The 25,788-nt window shown below is 41.5% G+C and overlaps 1 protein-coding gene across 1 annotated transcript in view; it reads right to left on the reverse strand.

Annotated features, from left to right (window-relative positions):
- cacna1ha (calcium channel, voltage-dependent, T type, alpha 1H subunit a) overlaps nt 1-25,788 on the reverse strand; it is a 257,588-nt gene that overhangs the window by 175,701 nt on the left and 56,099 nt on the right. Inside the window, exon 6 of the mRNA XM_052022258.1 lies at nt 3,523-3,615. Coding sequence (XP_051878218.1) covers nt 3,523-3,615 — 93 coding nt within the window. The remainder of the gene's footprint in view (nt 1-3,522; nt 3,616-25,788) is intronic.

Here is a 25,788-nt window from a genome sequence, read left to right on the forward strand (position 1 = left end):
TTTAAGGAGCTTTGTAAAGGGGCGAGAAGCATAATGAAGGAATTCTAGAGCATTGGGCTTTGGTAAGTGTAGGCACAACTGCTAATGGCAGACCAATTACCTTCATGGATCAACAAGGGGCTGAAATTGGAGGCAGAAGTTGGGAATTCATTTAGTTCACATGCTTATTTGAAAATGGTCCAAAAAGGCAGGAACACTAATCAGGTCATGAAACGATTAGGTTATTGTAAAAACCCATCAGATTTAATTATGTACTTCTATGGAAAAGATCTGCGGTGCTGAGCCAGTCTGGTCTCTGTGTCTCCAGACCCACACAATGTGGTTAACTCTTAACAAATCTCCAATATAGCACCAGCAAGCACCTCAGTTACATTAAATGCTTGGAGGTGTTCAAGAAGAGAAGCTCACCGCCAGCTGTTCAACTCATAAAATCAGACAGCATGGAAACAGGCCCTTTGGCCCATTGAGTCCATGCCAACCATCAAGCACTCATTTACACTAATCCTATTTTATTCTCCCTACTTTCCCAAACTGGGGAATTAAGGATGGGTAATTAATGCCAGCCGTGCCATAATGCCCATGTCCTGTGAATGAATAAATTAAAAACTTGGAAAGCTTTTGCTAAGGTAGCTGGGCATACCTCAAACACCAGTTTAAAGAATGAGTAGTACAGGATAAATATTATACAGATAAAGGATTTTAATCGCTGCTCTCTTAGGGCAATTTGCATATTGTTAGAATAAGTGTCAGGGTTTAAAATTATAGTGAGGGTAGGAGGAGGGTAAAGGTTGCCAAAGGTTTTAATGCTGAACATTTACAGCGTCTTCTTCTGTACCTATTCCACCACCCAGACCTACACGTTACAATAAGGAAACTTTAATCTGACTGGTTGACGAGACATACGGTTGCTTTCCTGCTCGTGTAAGATCAGGATTCCTGAAGAAATATTCCACAAATGAACCTCTGATGACTGCAAATTTCCATGCCAAAGCCAATTGAACAGCAAATGAACGATGAGCCCAATTTACTACAGTATTTAAAATCCAGGCTTTTTTTTAAAACACAGACCTAGAGTGATACCTGGAGTTGCAATCGTAGAACAATACAGAGTAGTAGAAATTCAAGATGCAATTTTTTTTATATAGTAAACACTTAAAATTAATTATTATTACAACTATCATAGTAAATGGCAATTTTAGTCCTTATAGCAGAACACATTCTATAAATATAAAAGCTAATCATAAAATATTCAACATAGAAATAAACTGAACAAATATTAAATTCAAAATTTCTGAATCAGCATGTTCAACTAATGCTTTTTTTTACTGGAATTGAACTCTCAGCTAGAAAATTGCTTTCATTGACTGTTAAGTAAATGGAGGAAATATTTCATACATCAGTTCATAAAATGTGAAATTTTAATTATATCGGCTTCATATTGATTGTCAGCAGAATGAATGCCTTTACCTCTGAATTATGGCTCTAAACTGAGTTACAAGTTTTTTTCCCATTTATATTTTTTCTGTTTAGTCAGGTAACTAACTCATAAATTACGTATATTGTGATACCCTGGTTTTCATTTTAAAAAGTGTTTTGGTCCACCTATCAGTACAAATGAATTCCTACATTCACTTAACAGTAGCCAGAGCATCTGTTCAAGTCTCCAATGAAGTGTTGTTTAGAATGATGCTGATCCACTTCTGTATGCTTCTGGAACATTTGCCCAAACTTAGCTGACTGCTGCCCATGCACAACATATGGAATGACCCTCACTGTCTCTGAGATTCTGGAAACTGGACAATATGTGGCACATTTACTAAAGGAAGTTCCATGAACATAGCAAAAAGCTGTAGGTACAGTGATAGCAACTTTCAAACCATATTTTGGAAAATTGTGATTATGATACTTTTTCCCAGGGCGACAATGGCTAACGTGAGGGGACATAATTTTAAGGTGATTGGAGGAAGGTATAAGGGGGGTAAGCTTTTTTTTTACACACAGAGAGTGGTGGGTGCGTGGAACGCACTGCCGGCAGAGGTTGTGGGGGCAGATACATTAGGGACGTTTAAGAGACTCTTAGATAGACACATGAATGATAGAAAAATAGGGGGCTATGAGGGAGGGAAGGATTAGATAGATCTTAGAGCAGAATAAAATGTTGGCACAACATTGTGGGCCGAAGGGCCTGTTGTGTTCTATGTTCTATGATACTTGCTTCGGAAGGCAAGGTTCCTAAGAGGTCAGATGCAAAGGAGGTTCACCAGGATGTTGCCTGGGATGGGGTGCTTCAGTTATGAGGAGAGACTGGGTTTGTTTTCCTTGGAGTGGAGAAGGTTGAGGGGGAACCTGATGGAGTTATACAAAATGATGAGGGGCATAGATAGGGTATATTTTTCCCCAGAGCAGAAGTCCAAGGCAAGGGGTAACAGGTTTGGAGGGGATCTGGGGAGGACTTTCTTTCAGCCAGGTGGTTGGAATCTGAACATACCACCTGAGGGAACTGTGGGGAAAGTCAAGCACTTCAATCACTAAGGCATGCAAGACTACAGACCAAGTGCCGATAAATGGGGCCAATGTAGATGAGTATATGATGGTCAGCATGGACACGATGGGCCGAAGGGCCTACTTCTGTGCTGTAGGACTCTGTGACTAGTAATGATGTGGCCATGTATACAATGTGGCCGTGTTGTTGCACAGGAAATTGAACTGTAATTAGTTTCACTAACCAATAGATTTTAAAGCACAAACATAACAATTTCAGGATTAAATTTTGGCAAACATGCAAATGTGCTGCATGACACGAGTTACAAGGAGGGGTTGTGTAGACTAGGACTCTATTCCCTGGAACGTAGGAGATCGAGGGGTGACCTGATAGAGGTATATAAGATCATGAGGGGTATAGACAGGATGAAAGCACACAGTCTTTCTCCCAGGGAGCGGGCGCTCAAAAACAAGAGGGCAGAGGTTTAAGATCAGAGGCGAGAGATTTAAAGGGACATCAGGGGCAGCTTCTTCACGCAAAGGGTGGTGGGTATTCAGAATGAGCTGCCAGAAATAGTGGTTGAGGCGGGCACATTAGCAACAGTTAAAAGTCACCTAGACAAGTACATGGATAGGAGGGGTTTAGAAGGCCATGGGCCAAACGTGGCCAGGTGGGACTAGCTCGCTGGGCAACACAGTCAGCATGGACCAGTTGGGCCGAAGGGCCTGTTTCAATGCTGTATGATTCTATGACTCTATGACATCACCCGATTTGACTTCTGTATCCTTGAAATATACTTTTCTATGGGCAAATAACCTATTTTATATAGCTTGTACAAAAAACTTTAAAACTTAAGTCTTTTAAAATTAAATTATCATATATTAATCAAAAGTCATTAAACATCACCCAGAGTTTACAGTCCATAATAATATTCAAAACTAAACCTCATCCTCCCAAGTCATATTTTGGAAACAAATATGCTAATTTTCACTATTTTTCCACAAAGAAAGAAAGAGATTTAAAGCCTTAGACATACTTACTATTATAAGCAGTATAAAATATATAAAATTGTAAAAAGAATGTGCATCCATAACATAATACATGATATCCACCCATCCCTCCAGGGTAATAACCTGGGGAAAAAAAGCAAAGAAATATTACATTATTTTGGCACTATTTAAATAACAGATGAGAAAAATAATCAAGGTAATATACAGTGATCATTTTCCTATTCAATTTTGTACAATATTGTTGGATGAGGGCAAAGATATTTAATAATGCAACACAAATCTGCAATTTTTTATTAAATGCTCCATGATGCATATATTTATGAAACATGAAGTGATTAATACACATTTTTGACAAATGATTCCAGCACTTTTCCTTGTTCTGTTTTCTCTTTTTATGATCACATTACCAGTCGGGGACCATTAGCTTGTGATGTGAGTTCAAGCCAGATAGGAGCCACTTAATGTTTCCTGGTGGACTGATGGACATTTAAACTGTCCTGCCTTGGAGTCCATTCTCTGTGCATCTAGTTACATCTTTGAGCAGAGTCCTTCTGCCCCAACGTCATAGAATCAGTGAATGCTTATTGTATAGAAAGAGGCCATTCAGTCCATCATGTCTATGCTGGTTCTCTACCATTCCCTGTCCCTTTCTCCATCGTCTTGCAAATTCTTCTTCACCAAACACTTAACTATATCTCTCCTGAAGGTCACAATGGAACCTACCTTCACCATACCTGCAGTCAGTGCATTCCAGATTCCAATCACTCGCTCTGAAAAAGTTTTACTCTGTGTCACTTTCAATTCCTTCTCTATTTCACACCTGTAACTTCTAATCTTTGGCCTCTCCACCAATGGGAACAGCCTTCCACTCACCTCTCTGTCCAAACGCCTCATCATTTTATATACTTCCATCAAATCTCACCTCAGCCTCCTCTTTCCAAAGAAAACAGACCCAACCTCTCTAATCAATCCTTGTAGCTTCAGTCCTCATGTGAGGAACCGTCCTCATAAATCCCTCCTGGACCATTCCTAATGCCTTCACATCTTTCCGATGATGCGGTCACCAGAACTGAATGCTATATCCAGTTAAGGCCAGAGCAGTGTTTATAAAAGGTTCAGCATAACTTCCCTGCATTGATATTTGATGTCTCCACTGACAAAGCCCAGAAATGTGCCTTATTAACTGCTTTCTCAATCTTCACTACTGCTTTTACTGACCTATGCACACATACCCTGAGGTCCCTCTGCTCCTGCATCACTTTTAGAACAGAATCCTTTATTCTATATTGTCTCTCCTCATTCTTCCTACCAAAATGCTCTTTCCAATTTTTACAGATGCACCAAAGAAAGCATCCTATCCTGATGCGGCACAGTTTGGTATGGCATCTGCTCTGCCCAAGACCGCCAAGAAATTGTGCAGAGTTGTGAATGCATCCCAGTCCATTGCGCAAACCAGCCTCCCTTCCATTGACTCCGTCTACACTTCCCGCTGCCTCCGGAAAACATAATCAAGGACCCTTCCCACCCAGGTCATTTTCTCTTCCCCCTCTCCACTCAGGCAGAAGCTCTAAAAGCTTGAAAGCACATACCACTGAGGACAGCTTCTACTCCACTGTTGTCGGACTCTTGAATGGATCTCTCATACGCTAAAGATGAATTCTTCATCTCCCAATCTACCTTGTTGTGGCCCTCGCACTTTATTTGTCTACCTACACTGCACTTTATCTGTAGCTGCTGCACTATATTCTGCATTGTTTTTCTTTTTACCACCTCAGTGTACTTGTGTATGGTATGTTCTGCCTGGATGGCACACAAAAGTTCTTCCATTGTTCTCAGTACATGCGACAATAATAAACCAGTTCAATTCAAACCAATTACCTCACATCCGTTCACATTAAACTTCATTTGCCATGTCTCGGTCTGTTTCACCAGCTTGTCTATAACCTGCCACAATCTATCACTCTTTGTGGTGCACAATTACACCAACTTTTCTCTCACAGCAAGCCACACTGATTTTCACTCTGTAAGGTGTTGGAACAACAAAAGGTGAAACTGCCCTTTCTAGGCTACTGCAGAGTCACAGCTGAACCATTTCCTGAAGGAACAAAGTGCATTACAAATGGTGAGACATGACTACATAAGTAACAGTAACAGCAGTCTATGCGCATTTGGTGAAGGTCAATCACTTATGAGCCGATATAGAAGATAGGAAGACAATGATAACATTTGCTGCTGTGTAACGTTTACAGGGGCCAAACCTTCTTCCATTATAAACTGAAAAATCAATAAACAGCGGATGCTGGAAATCTGAAATAAAAACAGATAATGCTTAAAATACTCAGCAGGTCAGGCAGCATCTGTGGAAAGAGAAACAGAATTAACATTTCAGGTCACAGACCCATTGTCGAGGAACTAGGAAAGGTTTTCTTTCATCAGATGCTGCCTGACCAGTTGAGTGTTTCTCACATTTTCAGATTTTATTTCTCCTGTTATACTTCGTCAGCTAAATTTCCTGCAATATTCGTCCTGCTCTTCCAGGAAAATGACTTAAAAAGGAATTCCCAGAGGGAAACACATGCTGAAAAAATGGGTAACACATGCTAAAAAAAAATGGGTCTCTTTTATTTCTTTGGTATGTGTTGAGTGTGAGGCAGTCAGCTACATATTAGGAAGGGAGTCTATAAAACAGTCAATCAATTGAAAAATTACCATAAAAAGTATTGTTTCTATAATGCATTTTCTTCTTTGACCTGAGGCAATGGTACAGCCAAGAAAGCACACCAACGCCTTTGCTTCCTCAGAAGGCTAAGGAAATATGGCATGTCCCTGATGACTCTTACCAATTTTTACAGATGCACCATAGAAAGCATCCTATCGGGATGCATCACAGATTGATATGGCAACTGCCCAAAACTGCCAAGAAATTGCAGAGTTGTGAATGCAGCCCAGTCCATCACGCAAACCATCCTCCTCTCCATTGACTCTGTCAACACTTCCTGCTGTCTTGGGAAAGCAGCCGACATCATCAAGGACCCCTCCCACCCTGGTCATGCCCTCTTCTCCCCTCTCCCATTGGGCAGAAGATACAAAAGCTTGAGAGCACAAACCAGCAGACTCAAGGACAGCTTCTATCCCGCTGTTATCAGACTCTTGAACAGATCTCTCCTACGCTAAAAGATGAACTCGATCTCCCAATCCACTTTGTTGTGGCCCTTACACTTTATTTGTCTACCTGTGCTGCACTTTCTCTATAACTGCAACACTATATCCTGCATTGTTTTTCTTTTTACTACCTCAGTGCACTTATGTATGGCATGATCTGTCTGAAAGGCATGCAAACAAAAGCTTTTCACTGTATCGCGGTACATGTGACATGCTAATTGTAGCAGGTGTTCTTTGTGAAGAAGGGGCAAGTCCAGCGGAAGAAATGAGATTGGGCCCAGTGAATACCATCCTGACACAGTGGAGGAATGAAGTGAGCAGAATGTAAACACTGGTGAATGCTCTGATCTTGATGCATTGAAGCAATTTTAACAACACACAACAAATTGACAGTCAACTATCTTATCTAACCAATGACCAAGAAAGGTAAGAGAAATTAACCTCGTGCAAATTGTTACTTTTGAACTAATTGTCACAAATTTTCTGAAATCGTTTGAATAAACTTGGAATAAATTAAAAGACATTTGGATAAGTCCATGGATAGGAGGGGTTTAGAGGGATATTGGCCAAATATGGGCCGATGGGACAAGGTTGGTGGACAACATGATTGGCATGGACAAATTGGGCCGAAGGGCCTGTTTCCATGCTGTACAACTCTATGACTCAATTTCTCAAATGTGGCTTGCTAACAGGGAGAGACGATCCTTTTCCAGGGAATTACAATCTGCTCTACAAATGCACCTAATTTATAGATGTGTCACTGAGTAGGACACTGAACAAAAAAACACAGCAATGAAAAAAATGAACTTGTCTCCAAATACAATTAGTGGTTCATTAAAGTAAGTGTTATTTAAACTACACCATTCAACTTTCCATTTTTAATGAGGTAACGGTTCAATTTGTCAACAGTTTCACATTGGGAAGCAACTGAGAACCCAATAAAATGCAAGAAAAGGGGGAGTTAATGTTGAATTATTGAAAACCGTCAGCTCAGTCAGAAAATGGTGCTTTCTTGACATTGATAGTAAGATGAACTCTAAGAGTCTTCAATGTGTTTCTTCAGTCTGAATCTAAACCACAACCACCTCCACATTTAGGGAAAAATAAGTAGGACAGTGAAGCTGACCATTTCCTCAAATGAATGTAATAACAAGATTCAGGCAACACAAACAGGCATTAAGCACACTGCAAGATAGTTCAATCAGTACACTGCACTATTCCTTATAGACTGAACAATTTCAGGTTAATATTCAAGAATCCAAAGTTGGTGGGCGTACTAGCAGCTGTATTCAACGTTTCTCTTAAGATCCAACTGAATTAAGGCAGTAGACTTACTGTATTGCTTGTCTACATTGCAAGTTCCAGTTAAATATACAAATGCTTAATCTGCTGTTATTGTTTTACATAGCACTCAATGTACATGCAAGCATAGCTTGATCAATTGACTATAACCTTTACCGTCTTCACTTAAGCTGATGTACGACATGGCGTAAGAAAAGCCTCAAGCAGCACACTTAAAGAAAGAGGGAATAAAGAGCCCTGGAAACTCAAAATATAAGCAGAAGATACCGGTAAAGGGAGATGAGGCAAGATCTCAAAGTTAATTCTGCTGGCATTCTTTAAATTGGAAACAGAAGACATTTAAGACCCACAGACATATATACCCTTCAGAAGTACAGCTTCTTCCATCACACACATTATTAAACCACAACCTTGGGCCACAGAACTCCAGTTCTACACAAACTCACTACTCAAGCCAGCACCACTTTCCAATCTATGAAGTGAAGTCTTTTCTTTCTCAACCAACTCCTTTTGCCAATAATGTGGTGCAAGGTGGATCTCCCCTGACTCAGTTTTAGAGGGAACCCATCTCACACATAAAGAACTGCAAAACCCTTAGGTTACAGCATATTCAACAAAAAAATAAGGGACGCTGATAAAAAAACGTCAAACAGTTATAGCGGGCGATACCGTGTGCAGCATACCATAGCAGCTGTGACAGCAGGTGCTTGCATTCTGGTTTCAGCTCTTGCTAAAAAGACACTTCAGATATCCACAGCATATTGTGTGTTGTTTATTTATTGGATCTGCTGTCGTGTTCCTAATCCCTAATGGGTGACATTGACACCTGAATGTTTGAAAAGCTGTAGACATACTTCTGCATTCAGGCTGCTTCTGTCAGCACTAGCAAGGAGTTCAGGAGAGTGAAAGCACAGGTTATTTTTAAGTCACAGCAAATATTGGTTGTCATTGACTTTCTACTTTATTAACAGCCACCAGGAGATTAAGTTGAACCAGTGCTGCCAACTTCAGTTAAGGGAAAAACAGCAACTAAACTGATCGTTTTGGAATCACCAGCAGAGAAAGTGATTGTGGAAACCACTGATGGATGCAATGATTTTGCCAAAAGTAGTAAGATAGCTGTGCAGTAACATCCTCCCAACTTCTGCCGAACTGAACTAACCCTGAATACCTACAGGCTCTTGCCTCTTCTTTGAGCGGCCCTCTCTCCCGCTGCTTTGTAAAATGTCTAAGAACCACAGGAAACGTATCTTCTGAACTTTCACAAATACTATTTAACAAATCAAGTTGAATTATGGCACCCTGCAGGTGGTCACTAATTACTTATCAGTGTGTGTAATTATATAATAAAACTGTTGAATATTCAGCAAACCTAGTCAGCAGAAATTTACATTTCTCCATGTGAAATATAGTGTTTGAACTCAGAGAAAATGTACATGTTTAAAATAGTACTGCATCAACCCCAATATGAACATCCGGTACTGTCATTTAGAAGCATTCCATTTAAGGAACTGAGTGAGAGGAGAGTGGGGATATAAAGAGTGCATGAGAGCTAAACAAATGCATATTCAAAGGTGTGAAAGTGTGAGAGGGTGATGGAGAAGAGGAGGTAAAACTTGGGCAGGGGTAGTTGAATGAGACTGGGGACTCAAGAGACCGCAGACACTGGAATCTGGAGCAACAAACAGTCTGCTGGAGGAACTCAGCGGGTCGGGCAGCATCTGTGGGAGGAAAAGAATTGTCAACGTTTCGGGTCAAAACCCTGCATCAGGACCTGAAGCGTCGACAATTCGTTTCCTCCCACAGATGCTGCTCGACCTGCTGAGTTCCTCCGGCAGATTGTTTGTTGAGTGAGAGTGGAATTGGGTTAAAGGGAACGAGAGGTAGGGTCAGAGAGGGTGACACGATGACAGAGAGACAGAGCAAGAGTGGAGTGAAGGCATAACGGGGTGTACGAGCAGCTCGAGAACAGCAAAAATAAGGTGGGTTAGTAGTTCATGAGTATGACCATCAAGCTTGTTCTCTAAATAAGTGGCTTAAATAACACAGGGAATACACAACTGCGAGATTCCAGCATTAGAACATAGAAGACTACAGCACAGGAACAGGCCCTTCGAACCACCAAGTTTGTAATGACCATGATGCCAATTTAAACTACACATCTGCCTGCATATGGTCTATATCCCTCCATTCTCTGCCTGAACATGTGTCTAAAAGCTTCTTAAAAGTTGGAAGTTTATAAAATTATAAGAGGCATCAATAGGGTAGACAGTCAGAATCTTTCTCCCAAGGTAGAAATGTCAAGTACTAGAGGATATGCATTTAAGGTGAGAGGGGGAAAGTTTAAAGGAGATATGCGGGGCGAGTTTTTTTTTAGAAGATAAGAAGATAAGATATCTTTATTGGTCACATGTACATCAAAACACACAGCGAAATACATCTTTTGCATCGGGTGTTCTGGGGACAGCCCACAAGTGTCGCCACAAATCTGGCGCCAACATAGCATGTCCACAATCTCCTAACCCGTACGTCTTTGGAATGTGGGAAGAAACCGGAGCACCCGGAGGAAACCCACGCAGACATGAGGAGAACGTACAAACTCCTTACAGACAGCGGCTGGAATTGAACCTGGGTCGCTGGCGCTGTAATGCATTATGCTAACCGCTAGTGGTAGGTGTCTGGAACAGGCTGCCGGGGTGGTGGTGGAAGCAGATATGAAAGTGGTGTTTAAGAAGCTGTTAGTTAGACGCATAAATACACAGGGAACGGAGGGATATGGATCATGTACAGGGGGAAGAGATTTAGTTTAATTCGGTATCGTGTCAGCACAGATATCGTGGGCTGAAGGGCCTGTTCCTGTGCTGTACAGTTCTATGTCCTATGTTCTATGTTCTAAACATTACTAAATATCTTGTCGCTATTGGAACGGGATAGGGAAAGATCAATGACATAGGTACAACTATAAATGAAGTACTACTGAGGGAGTTTTAGGACCAGAGGGGTAAATTACTGAAAAAATACTCAAAAGGCAAACTCCCCTGAATTACTACCTGAGCCACATGCCACTTGGGATATGGTCAAAAAGATCAGAGAGCTGGATGTGTAGTTCAAAAAAGATGTGATATAACAGTATTTTGATTCACAGGCAATGCCACCAGCACTGGAGAAAGAGAGGCTGTTCTGCTGGGATGGGATCATTGTCATTGGTGAATCGAACAACCAAAGCTGTAGACAGAGCTTGAAGCTAACAAAAAGTGCCTGGACACGGGAAAGCTTGTACATCGAAGGGAAGAATTGAGGCCACAGAACAATACCATGAAGGGGCCGGTTTAACAGCATCAGTCAAATCAGAGAAAAACTGTAAATGCATGGTGGTCTAACTGAACATCCAATGTATTTGTAACGATCAAAAGATGAATGATTGGCACAAATAGATTTGATCTAATAGACATTGCAGAAATGGGACTGTATGATATTCAGGTTTTTAATGATCATTCAGGATCTGGGCAGCACTGGCTGGGGCAGAATTTATTGCCCATTGTTAATTCCCCTTGAGAAGGCAGTGGAGTGCCATAGTTTTTCTGGTAGCTACACTCCCAGAGTATTCTTGAATACAGAAGTAAGTTGTGAAGACGACACAGTTCTTCACAACAGTTAAAGATTTTAGTCCCAGTGATAATGAAGGAAAATTGATGCGTTGCCAAGTTGATAGCCGACCCTAAACTGCAGGTGGTTATAGAGTCATAGAGTTATACAGCACGAAAAGCAGGCTGTTTGTCCCAACTTGTCCATGCTGACCAAGTTGCCGAACTGAACTAGTCCCATTTGCCTGCGTTTGGCCCATATGCTTCTAAATCTTGTCTATCCATGTACCTGTCCAAATGTCCTCTAGTTTTGCATTCCCCTACCCTGAGGAGAAGACTGTGACCATTCACTCTATCTATGCCCCTCATGATTTTATATCCCTCTTTCAGGTTACCCCTCAGCTTTCTGTGCTCCGGGGAAAAAAATGTCCTAGCCTATCCAGTCTCTCCTTATAACTCAAACCCTCCAGTCCCAGTAACATCCTCGTAAATCTTTTTTGCACTGTTTCCAGTTTAAACTTTATTAAACTTTATTTATACAGCACAGTAACAGGCCCTTCCAGCCCAAAGAGCCTGCACTGCCCAATTACACCCATGTTAACCTCCTAACCCGTATGTCTTTGGAATGTGGGAGGAAACCAGAGAACCCGGAGGAGACCCATGCAGACACAGGGGGAAGGTACAAACTCCTTACAAACAGTGGCGGGAATTGAACCCAGATCACCAATGCTGTAAAACCGTTATGCTAACCGCTACACTACCACGCCACACTGGTTTAATGATATCCTTCCTATAATAGAGCGATCAGAACTGTACCCTTGCGACCACTGCCCTAGTCCTCCCTGGAGGTAGAGGTTATGAGTTTGGGAGATGCTGTTGAACAAGCAGGGGTCCCCACTGCGGTCACAGTGAACGGGTGGAGGAGGAAGGAACTTTGAAAGTGGTGCCAATGAAGAGGGCAGCTTTGTCCTGGATGGTGCCAAGCTTTTCAACTGTTGGTGGCGTTGCACACATCGAGGCGAGAGACAACACTCCATCTCATTCCTGCCTTGTGACTATTTGTAAGGGCCAAGGCAATGTATGTAAGTGTATTTGAATATCAGAGAGCCTTTTGAAACAGGTCCTCTTGAAAGACTCGCACTGAAAATAATGAAGGGAGGGAGGGGAAAGTATTTCACAATTGATACATCGTTGGTTGGCAGAACGGGGCTTATCATCAGCCTGAAGAACGTTACGTATTGAGGCATTCAAACATACAAATTAGGAGCAGGAGTAGGCCACTTGCTTCCTTCGAGCCTGCTCTAGCACTCAATAAGATCGTGGCAGATGTGACTGTTACCACAACTCAGCATTCTTGTTGGCCCCTGCAGAATAACCTTTCACCGCCATGCATTCCTTTGCCTTAGGAAGCTCTGCTTCTATCACCTTATGAGGAAGAGAGTTCTAAAAACTCACCAAGTCATTTTTTCTGCCTCTTCTCTCTATAAAATGGGTGACCCCTTATTATTAATCACTGACCTCTAATTCTCGATTCTCCCACATGACGAAACATTCTCTTCACATTCACACTGTCAAGAACTCGGGATCTTGTATGTTTGAATCATCATCTCTCACTCTTCTAAACTCCAGTGGATACAAACCTAGCCTGCCCAACCCTCCCTCACAAGATTTGTCTGAACTGCTCCCAATACGTTAACACCCTTAAACAAATACAGCACTAAGTGCTCCTACAAAATATCCGATACCACTGAAGCATCACTTTCCTACTTTTCTATTCAGTACCATTCTCAATAAGTGGTAACATTCCTAATTACTTGCTGTACCTGTGTACAAGCCAGATTCGATTGGCACCCAGATCCCTCTGCATCTAAGTGCTCTGCTATGTTTCATCATTTAGATAAGACGTTTCCTTTTTATTTTTCTTGGCAAAATGGACAATTTCACATTTTCCTCACCTTACACTCTGCTAGATTTTTGCCACCCATTTAACCTGTCTCTCTCTCTCTCTCTTTATAACCTTGTGTTCTCTTCACAATTTATTTCCTTACCAAGCTGTGTCATCAGCAAATTTGGTACCTTCATCCTGGTCATTTAGAGAAATTGCGGAAAAAAAGTTAGGAGTCAGTACCAATCCCTGTGGAGATCAACTCTTTGTCAACCAGAAAAAAGATCCACTTAATTTTTTTTGTTTAATTTCACAAATGAGCTAAAGGTTCAAATAAAAAGGTTAAAATTGCAGATTGATACAAAGCTAATGAAAGTAGATCGCAAAGGTGAATATAATAAGCTACAGGAATTGAGCAGAATGGCGGCAGATACAATTAATTCTAGAGAAATGCAGAATGCTTCATGTGGGAATATAAAGCACTCAGGACTGGAAAGTTACTTAAATGGAATAAAGTGCTTGATAACTGAAAGAGATGTGGGGTGGTAGGGGGTGAAGGGGTTGATGATAAATTAAAGCTACTGCAAGATGAATAGTTCTAATGGCAGTGAGTAAAGCAAAAAAGATATTGGGATGTATTTGAAAATTCAACATCAAACAAAATAGTGAGGTTATCCTCCTAGTTTTGAAATCACTGGTGATTCTGCACACAGAGCTCACCGCTGCACTACAAAGTCAAAATTTCAGCAACTGAAATGACTGGGGAATAGACTATCATATATGGTTAAAATGCCTCAGGCAAGGCCTAATGTTCAAAAGTAATTTTTCCGCACACATGGTAGTTTGACTACATATGACACATGATGATAATTTACCATTTGTTTACATAAGATGGACCAAATGAATTATTCGGATCAGGCAAAGTGTTAACCCCAATAGAGTCATACAGCATGGAAACAGGCCCTTCAGCCCATCTCATTCATGCCAAGGTGCCACCTGAGCCCATCCCATTTGCCACTTGCCTGCACTTGGCCCATATCCCTCTAAACCTTGTACCTGTCCAAATGTCTTTCAAACATTGTAAGTGTACCCGCCTCAACCACTTCCCCTGGCAGCTTGTTCCATATACCCATCACCCTCTGAGTGGAAAAACTTGCCACTCATGTCCCCTTTTAAATCTTTTCCCTCTCACTTTAAACCTATGCCCTCTAGTTTTAGACTCCACTACCATGAGAAAAAGACTGATCATCCACCTTACCAATGCCCCTCATGATTTGATAAACGTCTATAGGGTCACTTGTCAGCCTCCTGCACTCCAGGGAAAACCGTCCCAGCTTATCCAATCTCTCCTAATAACTCAAGCCCTCCATTCCCGGCAACATCCATGATTTTTTTTCTACACCTTCTCCAGCTTAATCACATCCTTCTTATAGCATGCTGACCAGAACAAATAATACAATAAAGAGAAGAAAATACATTATGGAACAAAATGTTTCCTGAGGATGAAGGAGACATCATATCTAGTAATGCAACCGGACACAGGTTAATTGTACATGTTGCAAGTTAAATAAATACTTTAGAACTAATTCTATGCGGTCAGTGGAAGGAATAGGTTGTGTGGTTTCCACATTCCTTTGTATTCTGTCCTTTTCTATATTCTTAAAATATTTAGGTATCAAAAGCAGTTTTACTTTCAATGAACAAAGACTGTACATTTGGCCAGATTGCACATTTGGTCTTCATTGTCAAATGAAGTTCAGGGCATAAGCGAAGGACTTTGGTAAGACAAAATAAGCAGCTCACATATTACTTTTGAAGTACGCACCTAAATGGGATTGAGGAATAAATCTGTGATCAACGTGGCCATAACAAGGTAACCAACCACAAGGGTGAATGAATCTAGAGCAAAAAACCAATCTGCTGGAGGAACACAGTGGATCGAGCATCATCTGTTGGTGGGGGGGGGGGGGGGGGGGGGGGGGGGGTTGGAATTGTCAAGCACAGATGGTGCTCGACCTACTGTGTTTTTTGCTCCAAATTCCAGCATCTGCAGTCTCGTCTCTCTAGGGAGGGAAGGGTGAGATAGATCTTAGAGTAGGATAAAATGTTGGCACATCGTGGGCTGAAGGGCCTGTACTGTGCTGTAATGTTCTATGTTCTAGGGTTTATGTCCAGATGGACAGAATTGCAAGGTAGAGTAGTTATACTTGTGCAGAACTATGTTTAGAGAAACCTGGGGAGCACTATGCACAGTTTTGGTCGTCAGATTATGAAAAGAGGCAACAGAGAGGGGGCAAAATATACAAATATGATGCTGGAAGATGGCATAGATTTAAGGTGAGAGACAATAGATGTAAAAGGGACCGGAGGGGCAACTTTTTCACATAAGAGGGTAGTTGGTATATGGGAAAAGTTGCCAGAGGAAGTGGTAGAGGCAGGTACGATGTTTGAAAGAGATTTGGGCAGGGACATGGATAGGAAAGGCTTAGATGGATATGGGCCAAACATGGCAAATGGGACTAGCTCAGGTGTTTACCTTAGTCAGCATGGACGAGTTGGGCCAAAGAACCAACTCTATGAGTCTGTGACTCTTTTGGAGTTTAACACTTTGCCCGATCCTAATAATTCATTTGATCCATCTTATATATTTGTCATACTCTCTTATATTTATGACATAGGAGGATATTTGGCCCACTGGTCCATGCTAGCTCTCAACCCATTCCCACCAGTCCTGGATCACTTTCCTCTCTAAAGGGGGAGACTGAAAGATCTTGCAAAGATCTACAATATTATGGAAGGTTTTAGTAGAGTAGACACAGAGTCTATACGTCAGTTGGTGGAAGGGGTAAACCACATCCATGGATCGAGGATAAGCACCAACAAATCAGGCTGGGAATTCAGAGAAAACTCTTTAACCCAGAGAGAGAGGCAAGGATGCGGAACTTGCTCTCAAAGAGGGCAGTTGTGGTAAATGGTACAAATGCATCGAAGGGGCAGTCAGAAAAACATATGAGATAATGGAAGGTTTTGTTGATAGAAGTAGATGAAAAAGGAGGGGAGGAGACTGGAGTGGAACATAAACATTGCATGGAATGCTTAGGCTGATTTATGTCTGCATTTTCTAAGCAATTTAAAGCAACAGTACTGTTCTACGTAACTAGTTTCTGTACTGTTTGAGCAGTCCCTACATAAACGCTGGTGGTGCCTTAGACTATTGTACTTGATAACTTCAGTAATCTTTACTTTTTTTTAAATAATGGCCAACCTTTGCCATTTCCCCAGTTATCACAAATTTGCTTTATGAGTAAGATTTAACCTAATTAGATGTATTTTGAACACTCTTGTTCAGTCACATTTACAGTGATGTTTATCGATTTTCATTAACTTTCAATCTGAGTTTGTTAAAATTTCAGAATTCCATTTTCAGTGAAACATGCAGTGCTAAATGCAACATTACTTCCATCTGAATCAAAGTCAATTATTTCTGAATTTCCAAGGTAAACAATTCCAGGTCATTAGGTTTAACACAAACAATAATGCTTTTAATTAACTGTAAAATCTGAAACGAGAAGGGAATTCATTTGGGATTTAAGTAAACAGATCTTTGCTTTAAAGGAACCTCATTTAACCTCTGGGGTTAGCTGCTAGTTTGTTTGATGCATTAGGTTTTTGACCATATTTAGATGTTAGTTATGGTTCAATGATAACATCCTTGCTTGAGTCAGGCTCTGGGTTTAACCCCCACTTATATCAGTGGTTATTTTATTGCTGTATTTGAGATAAAATGGCTGCAGAATAGCCATATTATAATAGCAACAACACTCAAAAGTATTCCTTTTTTCATCTTCAATTATATATATCGCTTTCCCATGCCATCTTAAGTGGTTTCAAAGTTTGTTTTGTTCTATTTTTAACCTAGAAATAGTTCTCACTGAGAAAGAGTAAGTTCTTACTGGTTCTTGCTATAATTTTGCTGGCTGGAAATTCCACCAGTACCATGACTGGCATGATAGAAGAGAGGTATCGCTAAATATGCGTACTGTACACACTTCATTCCCAAATAAGTCACCCCAAGGGATAAATGAGGGAAATCATTGCCATTCCATACGACTGATAATGATTTGCTGCCTGCCCATTTACAGCTAGTGCTACTATTCTGCTGTGGGAACGCAGACAGCAACAACAGTTGGAACAGAGTATTCCTGGTAGGACAACAGATCCATTACTCCCAATTGTAATGCAGAATCCACTCCCAAAGGAAAGAGGCAGCACTGAGGCTACTCCAGGAGATCACAGAAGAGTGGTTACCTCGGGGAAGAAGGCTATTCAGCCCATTTTAAGTCTGTGCTGGCTCTATGTAAGATCAATCAAACTAGTCCCCCTTCCTTGCTTTTCTTTTTGGATACTTGTCCAGCTCCCTCTTGAATGCTACAGTTTAATCCGTTTCCAGTCCATTAGCGACGCGTTCCCCATTGGGGCATAGTAGTGAAATAATAGAATCGCTGCCTCACAGCATCAGTGACACGAGTTCAATCCTGACCTCTGCTGCTGTCTGTGTGGAATTTGCACGTTCTCCCTGCGGTTGCGTGGGGTTCCTCTGGGTGCTCCGGTTTCCTCCCACATCCCAAAAGACGTGCAGGTTGTCTGCACTTTAGTCGACCACTGCAGTCTACCCCTAGTATGCAGGTGAGTGGTAGAATCCGAGAAGGCACTTATAGGAATAGGGGGACTGTGAAACGGGACCTGTGCAGGATTGGTGTAAGTGGTCGACCTGAACTCGATGGGCTGAAAGGCTGTCCCACTATCTGACAATCCCTACCAATTGGCTATGCAGAAATGTTTTCCCTCATACCACTCATGAGACTCTATTGGGAATGGAAGGACATCATTCTGTGCAAGAGACAATGATGCTCCAGGCAGCTTTTTCGAGAAGAACCAGTCTACTTGCCTGCTGAATATATAAACCCAAAAATAAATTTATACGTCCTACTTGTTTTTATTTTCAATTGTTAGTCTGAGGGCTGTGAAAGCAGAATACCTCAAGAGCTTCAATTCGAGTTGGTTTACTGCTGTGAATACATATGCACTGTCAGCAAGGTAAACATCCAAGTGTGTGTCACAAGAGACTTTAACCCAGAAATTGGATCCATTTGCACATGCTTTTTAAGGCAGTGATTGTGCGTAAAAGCTGTTGTGCTCACATTAGATTGCTTAGGCAAACATTTTTAGGTTGATTAGTGACCATCAGGAAATTGGCTTCGGCAGCTCCTGGCGTGGTTCCCTTTACCACCGCTAACCTTTGCCCGGCATCAGTTCTCAGCTAATGTTGTCATAAGAGGTGCAGTGTAAACTCCCTCCTCTGGCAGCTGAAATCAGAGCTTCTGGGAGAAAGCTACGACCTTCATTATCAGCTCTCAAAAGCAGCACATTTTGGGAATGATTCAAGGGTCCGTGCTGTCAAACTGATTTCTTGCATACAGTCCCACTCTGTGTCACTTTTCAATGTTGCAAGTAAAAAAAAGAGAAAATGATTGACATAGCAATGGGAGTTCTGAGAGACCCTCTCACTGCTCCCCCTACTGTCCCCTCTAGATGAAGGGTCTTGACTCAAAACACTGACTGCCCATTTCCATCCACAGATGCTGCCTGACCCATCAAGTTCCTCCAGGTTCTTGTTCATTGCTCTACATTAAACCTATTTGATTCTCCCCACATTCCCATCAACTCCCCACAGATTCTACCCCTCATCCACACATTGGAGGCAGTTCAAAGTGGCCAAGTAACCCGCTGACCCCGCACATCCTTGGGACGTAGGAGGAGATCGGAGCACCCGGATGAAACCCACGCATTTACAGGAAAAATGTGCAAACTCCACACAGACAGCACCCGAGGTCAGGATTAAACCTGGGTCGCTGGTGTTGTGAGGCAGTGTCTCTACTAGCTGCACCACTTACATTTTATCAACCCTTGAACATTTCAATAGCTTAACTTTTGCAGGTGAGGCAGCATCTATAAGAGGCAAGTGCAATCCAGATGAAGGGTCTCAACTGGAAACATTGACAGTCTGTTTCCCTCCATAGATGCTGCCTGACCCATTGATTTCCTCCAGCACTTTGTGTGTTGTTCCCAATTTCCAGCATCTGCAGTCTCCTGTGTCTCTACTTTTGAGCATTGATTGGAACATTTGAAAGATGGAGCTTGCGTAGTAAATTAATCTGTGGGCACAATATCTACCTTTCAATAAAGGGGGTTGCGAAAAGGTAAAATACCAGAAAAAAACTAAAGGGTCTATCAATTGTTTAGCAAGTATGAAAAAAGTCAGAGCAATTCAAAATTGGATTGCCTAATTGATGTTGGACCATTACCTTGCTTTAGCCTGGAGCTAGCACTGATAGACTCTGTGAAACTAGGAAATAGATCATTTGCTCAACTATTCTGGAGTTTATTCCTGCTCTGAACCAATCTCAATCTTCAATTCTTCTGTAGCTAGTGGAACTGAAACAACATTGTTGAATTAATTCTGAAGACTGGTTCAAAGCACAAATATCGTAATACCTACACCGTTATCCACTTGGTTATAGTTTACCAAATCAAATTATGACTTGCAGTATAACAGCTGCTATAATTGTTGAAGAAGCTTGAATTCTTGACTGCTAAAATGAGAGACAACTGTGAAAGCAGTGTGGACAGAATGTAAATTATGAGAAATATTCTTTGTCAGGCCTTTCATTGAGGCCATGTAGCAGTATACCAGAGGTTGCTTTGAAATCCAGGCCTGTGCTTGGTAGACTAATGGAATTCTTCCCATCCTTCAGTTCCCTGTGGGATTGGCAGCTCAGCAGGTGTCCTTTGAATACAGAAGAGAGCAAAGCAAAGATAATTGTGTTGAATGGGAAAAAGAGATATACTCAGAGAGATATACTCTTTTCCTTGGATTTAGTCCTGATGTATTAGTTATGCAAACAACTGTTTGCGCTTCAAAAATGGGCTGTGTGGTTGACAGAGAAGAAAGCTTTAATCTGCAGTAAAATGGCAAATGGAATTCAGCGTGGAGGAATACTAGATGAAAGCAAACAAGGTAAAGAATGATAGGACACTGAGAGTGTAGAGGAACAGAAAGATCTCGTGGCGACGTCCACGAATCACTGAAGGCAGCATTGCAGAGAGCAAATATGGTTAAGAAGGTACACAGGAGATCTTTCTTTATTAGCCTAGGCACAGAGTATCAGACAGGTCAGGTTCGAACTGTTGAGGCCACAGCTACCTAGGTCTCATTAAGGGAAGGATTGGTACCCACAGAGAGGATGAAGGATATTTATGAGGTTCCTGTTAAGGCTAGAGAAGTGTAGTTTAGGCCAGGGTAGGGATTATTTTCTTCAGACTGGGAGGCTGTGGGCAGAATTAATCATAGTTTATAAAACTGAGGGCCCTGGTAGGAAGAACATAATTAAGGGCAAGGAATGGGTACAATTAAACCTTCCAGGAACGACACAGCTCAGGTATATTTCTCCATGCCACCCTCTCTGGCTCCCACAAGCCTGAATCACATGCTTAGGCAAATGAAAAGATCCAACGTTCAAATCCATTCACAACTCCTCAGCAAGGGAAGCATACAGCAAGACAATCTACAGGCAGAGGCAGGTAAGTGGCAAGTAACATTTGTATCCCAGAAGTGGGAAACAACGACCTCCAACAAGAGAGTTTAACCCCCTACTCTTGACAATGGTATGATCATAACCAAGTCCCCCACCACTGACCAAAATCACATCTGGACAGCGAAGCAAATATTGCAGTAACAAGAGCAGATCAGAGCCTGGGGTTCCTATGGCAAACAACTCGTGGCAAAGCCTTTCCGTCATCTACAAGGCACAAGTCAGGAGAGTGTTGGAATACTTTCCATTTGTATGGATGATTGTAGCTCCACCAACTTTTGAGAAGCTCAACAAGGACAAAGGACAAGGCAGCCCACTTGATTGGTATCTCATACAAGACTCCAAGGATTCATTCCTTCCACCACCGCACCCAGTAGCTACAACACGTACTATTTGCAAAATGCACTGTGGTTACCCACCTGGGCAACACCTACAACCTCTTCTGCAAGGGTTTCAGGAAGATGGAAACACCATCACTGGGATGTTCCCCTCCGAGATGCACGTCAATTGGCCTAAATTCTCCACCTATCTGTACTGTGGTGCAGCGGATCAAGAAGGCATCTTACCTCCACATTGTCAAGGGCAATTAGGGATGGACAATAAATGCTGGTCCTTCCAGGGATGACCAGATCCCAGAAACTACCAACAAATGTTTTTTTTAAAAGAATGGGCAGTATTCTGAGAGTTTATTCCTGTGTAGCACTCTATGACATTTGTGCCTGAACTTTGTTTCTATAATCAACATCAAATTTAAGTGACATTTCATTCAGCATTTAACAACTTGGTTCAAATTCTTTTGCATTCTTGTCTGGAATAAAAATAAGTTCATCAAGCTAACTGGTGATCTTTTCTTTATGTCTTCACAACTGTCAAAGTACAGCCCAGCCCACACATTGTTCTGAACTAAATTAACTTCATTGGATCTTTAATTAAATTTTCTTGAGATATATCATCACACATTACTGGGTTTGTTGATGGACAAATATACCAGAAATACATCCAGAAAAAGCACAGAAATTAATTTCCTAGGTGTTATGGTGTTAATTATCATTGAAGTTGAACATTAGATATTCTGGTTTAGTAACACTCCCAAGGATTCAGCTGCATTACCAATGAAACTATGCAGAGAAGGAATATTTGCGTCACTGTCAGAGAAAGTTAGAATGGACCCGGGTCCCATCCTCTAAGGTTTATTATTATTTATATCACCAGTGGGGAGAGAGTTAATGAAAATCTCAGGCAACAAACTCCACAGAATGAAGGGAAAAAGATCACTTATTATTATGTCCTTCTCCAGTACTTCCCATTTTATTACAGGCCTATAATATTAACAGTTGATTACATATATGCATACCTAACCAGGAGTCTTACAAAGAACAGGAGACAGTTCTACCACCTCAATGGCAGCTGATAAACTGCCCTTGGGTCTCCCCCTGATGCAAACCAGATACCTTGTTCTCTGTCTCTGAACAAAGACAATGAGCCTGTGTATCCTGCTCAAAGTACCTCAGTGCTGGTAAGGGAGGCGTAGCTGGACAGTTCTGTCTATGACACCACAGAAATGGAATGTGGTCTTACAGTCATACAGCACGAAAACAGGCCCTTCAGCCCAAGTAGTTCATGCTGAGCAAGATACCCATCCAATAGCCTTTGGCCCACATCCCTCTAGACCTTTCCTATCCATGTACCTGTCCAACTGTCTTTTAAATGTTGTTATTGTACCTGCCTCAACCACTTCCTCTGGCAGCTCATAAAGTCAAGCCCCTCAATAACTCATCAGTTCTCCATTTTCTAACAATAATGTGTGATTATTTTTCATTTTGTAACGTGTATATTTATAAATTACTGCGTGTCTAACTGTTGCATTGCTACTTTCACCTCAGCCATCTCTAACAGTCACTATTATTTGTCTTACGTTGCTCTGAGCCAGTAAATGATGGGGTCCCAGGGTCGTGAAGCTGAACTTGGATAGGAATCTCATTCCTGGTCACCAGTTAAAACAATAGCAAAGTAATTGATATGGCCTCCTTTAATGTACAATATCCCAAGGCTGGCAAGAATACTAGACAAAATTTGGCACCAAGCCTCAAAGAGATTAGGAATGATGACTAAAACCTGGTTTAAAAAAGATTCCAAGAAGGAAATGGAGAAAGACAAACAGAAACAAGAAGGGAGTTCTAGACCTTAAACTGCCAAGAGCACGACTCTGGTGGTGAAGCAAAGAAAATTACGTGCTACACAAGAGCCAGAATTGTAGGAACAAAAATCTCAGAGACCTGTAGGATTGAAGATTACAAAGGTAACGATATAGACATGTCTGCTGTTGGCAGCATAAGTAGTTTAGACAGTAACTGAGGTATGGACCAGACCTCACCGTGGTGAAATACTTTGCTGACAACCACAAGGTTCACACGCTGGTAACAGCCATCTGGGAGAGGATACAGCAAAGTTCAAAGAATTAAAAACATTAACTCCTTCAGATGTGGGGGGGGGGGGGGGCGGGGAAACATATGGCTGTGGGAGAGAAATAAGGGGTCAGCCATTCAGGACTGAGATGGGAAGAAATTTCTTCACACAGGGAGAGGTGAATCTTTGCAGTTCACTACCTGAGGGGATCATGGAGGCTCAGCAGAGCATATCCAAAATATTTTTAGATATTAAGGCAATTCATTTTGAGAGGATAAGAATGAAAAAAAACAAGGATGTACTGCTGAGGCTTTATAAGGCGTTGGTCAGACCACATTTCGAATATTGTGAGCAATTTTGGGCTCCATATCTGAGGAAGGATGTGCTGGCCCTGGAGAGGGTCCAGAGGAGGTTCATGAGAATGAGCTCAGGAAGGAAAGGCTTAACGTATGAGGAGTATTTGATGTCCCTGGGCCTGTACTCAATGGAATTCAGAAGGATTTGGGGGGGGGGGGGGGGGGGATCTCATTGAAACCTACCAAATAAAGAAAGGCCTGGATAGAGTGGACGTGAAGAGGATGTTTCCATCAGTAGGAGAGTCTAGGATCCGAGGGCACTGCATCAGAATAAAGGGACGTCCCTTTAAAACTGAGATGAGGAGGAATTTCTTCAGTTGGAGGGTGGTGAATCTATGGAATTTGTGGCCATAGAGGTCTGTGGAGGCCAAGTCATTGGGTGTATTTAATGCAGAGACTGATAGGTTCTTAATTGGTAAGGAGGTCAGAGGTTATGGGGAAAAAGGCAGAAGAATGGGGTTGAAAAAAATCAGCCATGATTGAATGGTGGAGCAGACTCGACGGGTCGAATGGCCCAATTCTGCACCTATATCTTATAGTTTTAAGGAATATGGGCTTTACTGCAGAAAAGTGGCACTGGTGAAAGAGTTCAGCCAGGTTCCCATTGAATGGTAGAGCAGGCACGAGGGGCTGGATGGCCTAATCCTGCTTTTATTTCTTATGTTCTTCAATCAGTCTTAGACTGGGACTCAAAGTATATTGAAGAAACCAGGAAGTATCACAATGCAGTTCAACTTTGCATTGCACAGTCTGGAAGGTTGGCATCAGTGAAGGCATTGTTAGTGTTTGTTATTCTGCGGTAGAAGAAATAGTTTTCTTTTCTTTCTGCATCTCTTTGTATTGTATTCAGAGGTTGAAATGTCCTCTATTAACCAGAGATAAGGCTAAAATAAAAACAATATTTGGAAGGCATTTTGTTCGCTTTTGACCACTGAGGGTATTTGTGAAATATTACATTAAAAAGCATCAGTCCCGCACAGTCAACCAGACTGCAGCCGAAGCATCTATTGGGAATCAGAGTTCAGATGCCAACACTGTAGCATTTATTAGGGCTTTTTATTATGTGGGGCGAATCAACTCCATCCCTATGGTACAGAAACAAACAAGACAAATGTAGACACACTGAAATTTAACCAGATAGAATCAACAGATCTTTCAAACTTGAAAGTTCTTGACATTTCTGCATGCCATTATCTCACTGTATGGAGTTCTGTCACCTTCAAAAGGAGAGAAAGGAACATTCCAATACCAGGAATCAAGAAAAGAAATCAAATCTAGATTCACTTTCTATATTTATTTTTTCTGGGCATAATCGTCACTGGCAAGGCCAGCATTTATTACCCATTTTCAGACAGAGGTGGTCCCTCTGGTGAAGGGATCACATGTTACTGCAAATATTTGATAAGGAATCTATTTGTAATCATTCCCTAATTGTAGTAAACTGAAATGGGAATGCACAAAAGTATATGTGCAGACAAAACTCAGTCATTATTATTTTATCGCTTTCTTTTCGACAAATTCTGGAACTCTCTTAGTTATCCATATTTTTCTCCCACTGTTTTTATCAAATAGCTTCCTTATGGGAAAAAAAATATAGGTTACCAATGTTGGCTTCTTGTAATCTATTCCGTGAAATGTGTTACATTGTTGATCACGCCATCTCAAACACCTTGCCATTCCCAAAATCAAAAATAGAGTTAATGCTGAGTGGAACCAGCTACTTGGTGCCAGGAGTCTCAAATTCTGACGATTTTTGTTTGAAGTATTTCTAGGAATGAGTTAAAGACAGACCAAAGCTTTATGTTTACAGGCAGTATCCAGGCTGAGTCTGAACTTTGAAGTGCTGTGCCAGCCAATACTTCAACGCATGTAGTTTCAGTTGTCAAAAAAATGCCTGATATTTTCTCTTAAATAAAATGTTTAATGTGGTTTCAAAACTATCCAGATAC

This window comes from Pristis pectinata, chromosome 8 (genome assembly GCF_009764475.1).
Source record: "Pristis pectinata isolate sPriPec2 chromosome 8, sPriPec2.1.pri, whole genome shotgun sequence".
NCBI lineage: Eukaryota > Metazoa > Chordata > Chondrichthyes > Rhinopristiformes > Pristidae > Pristis > Pristis pectinata.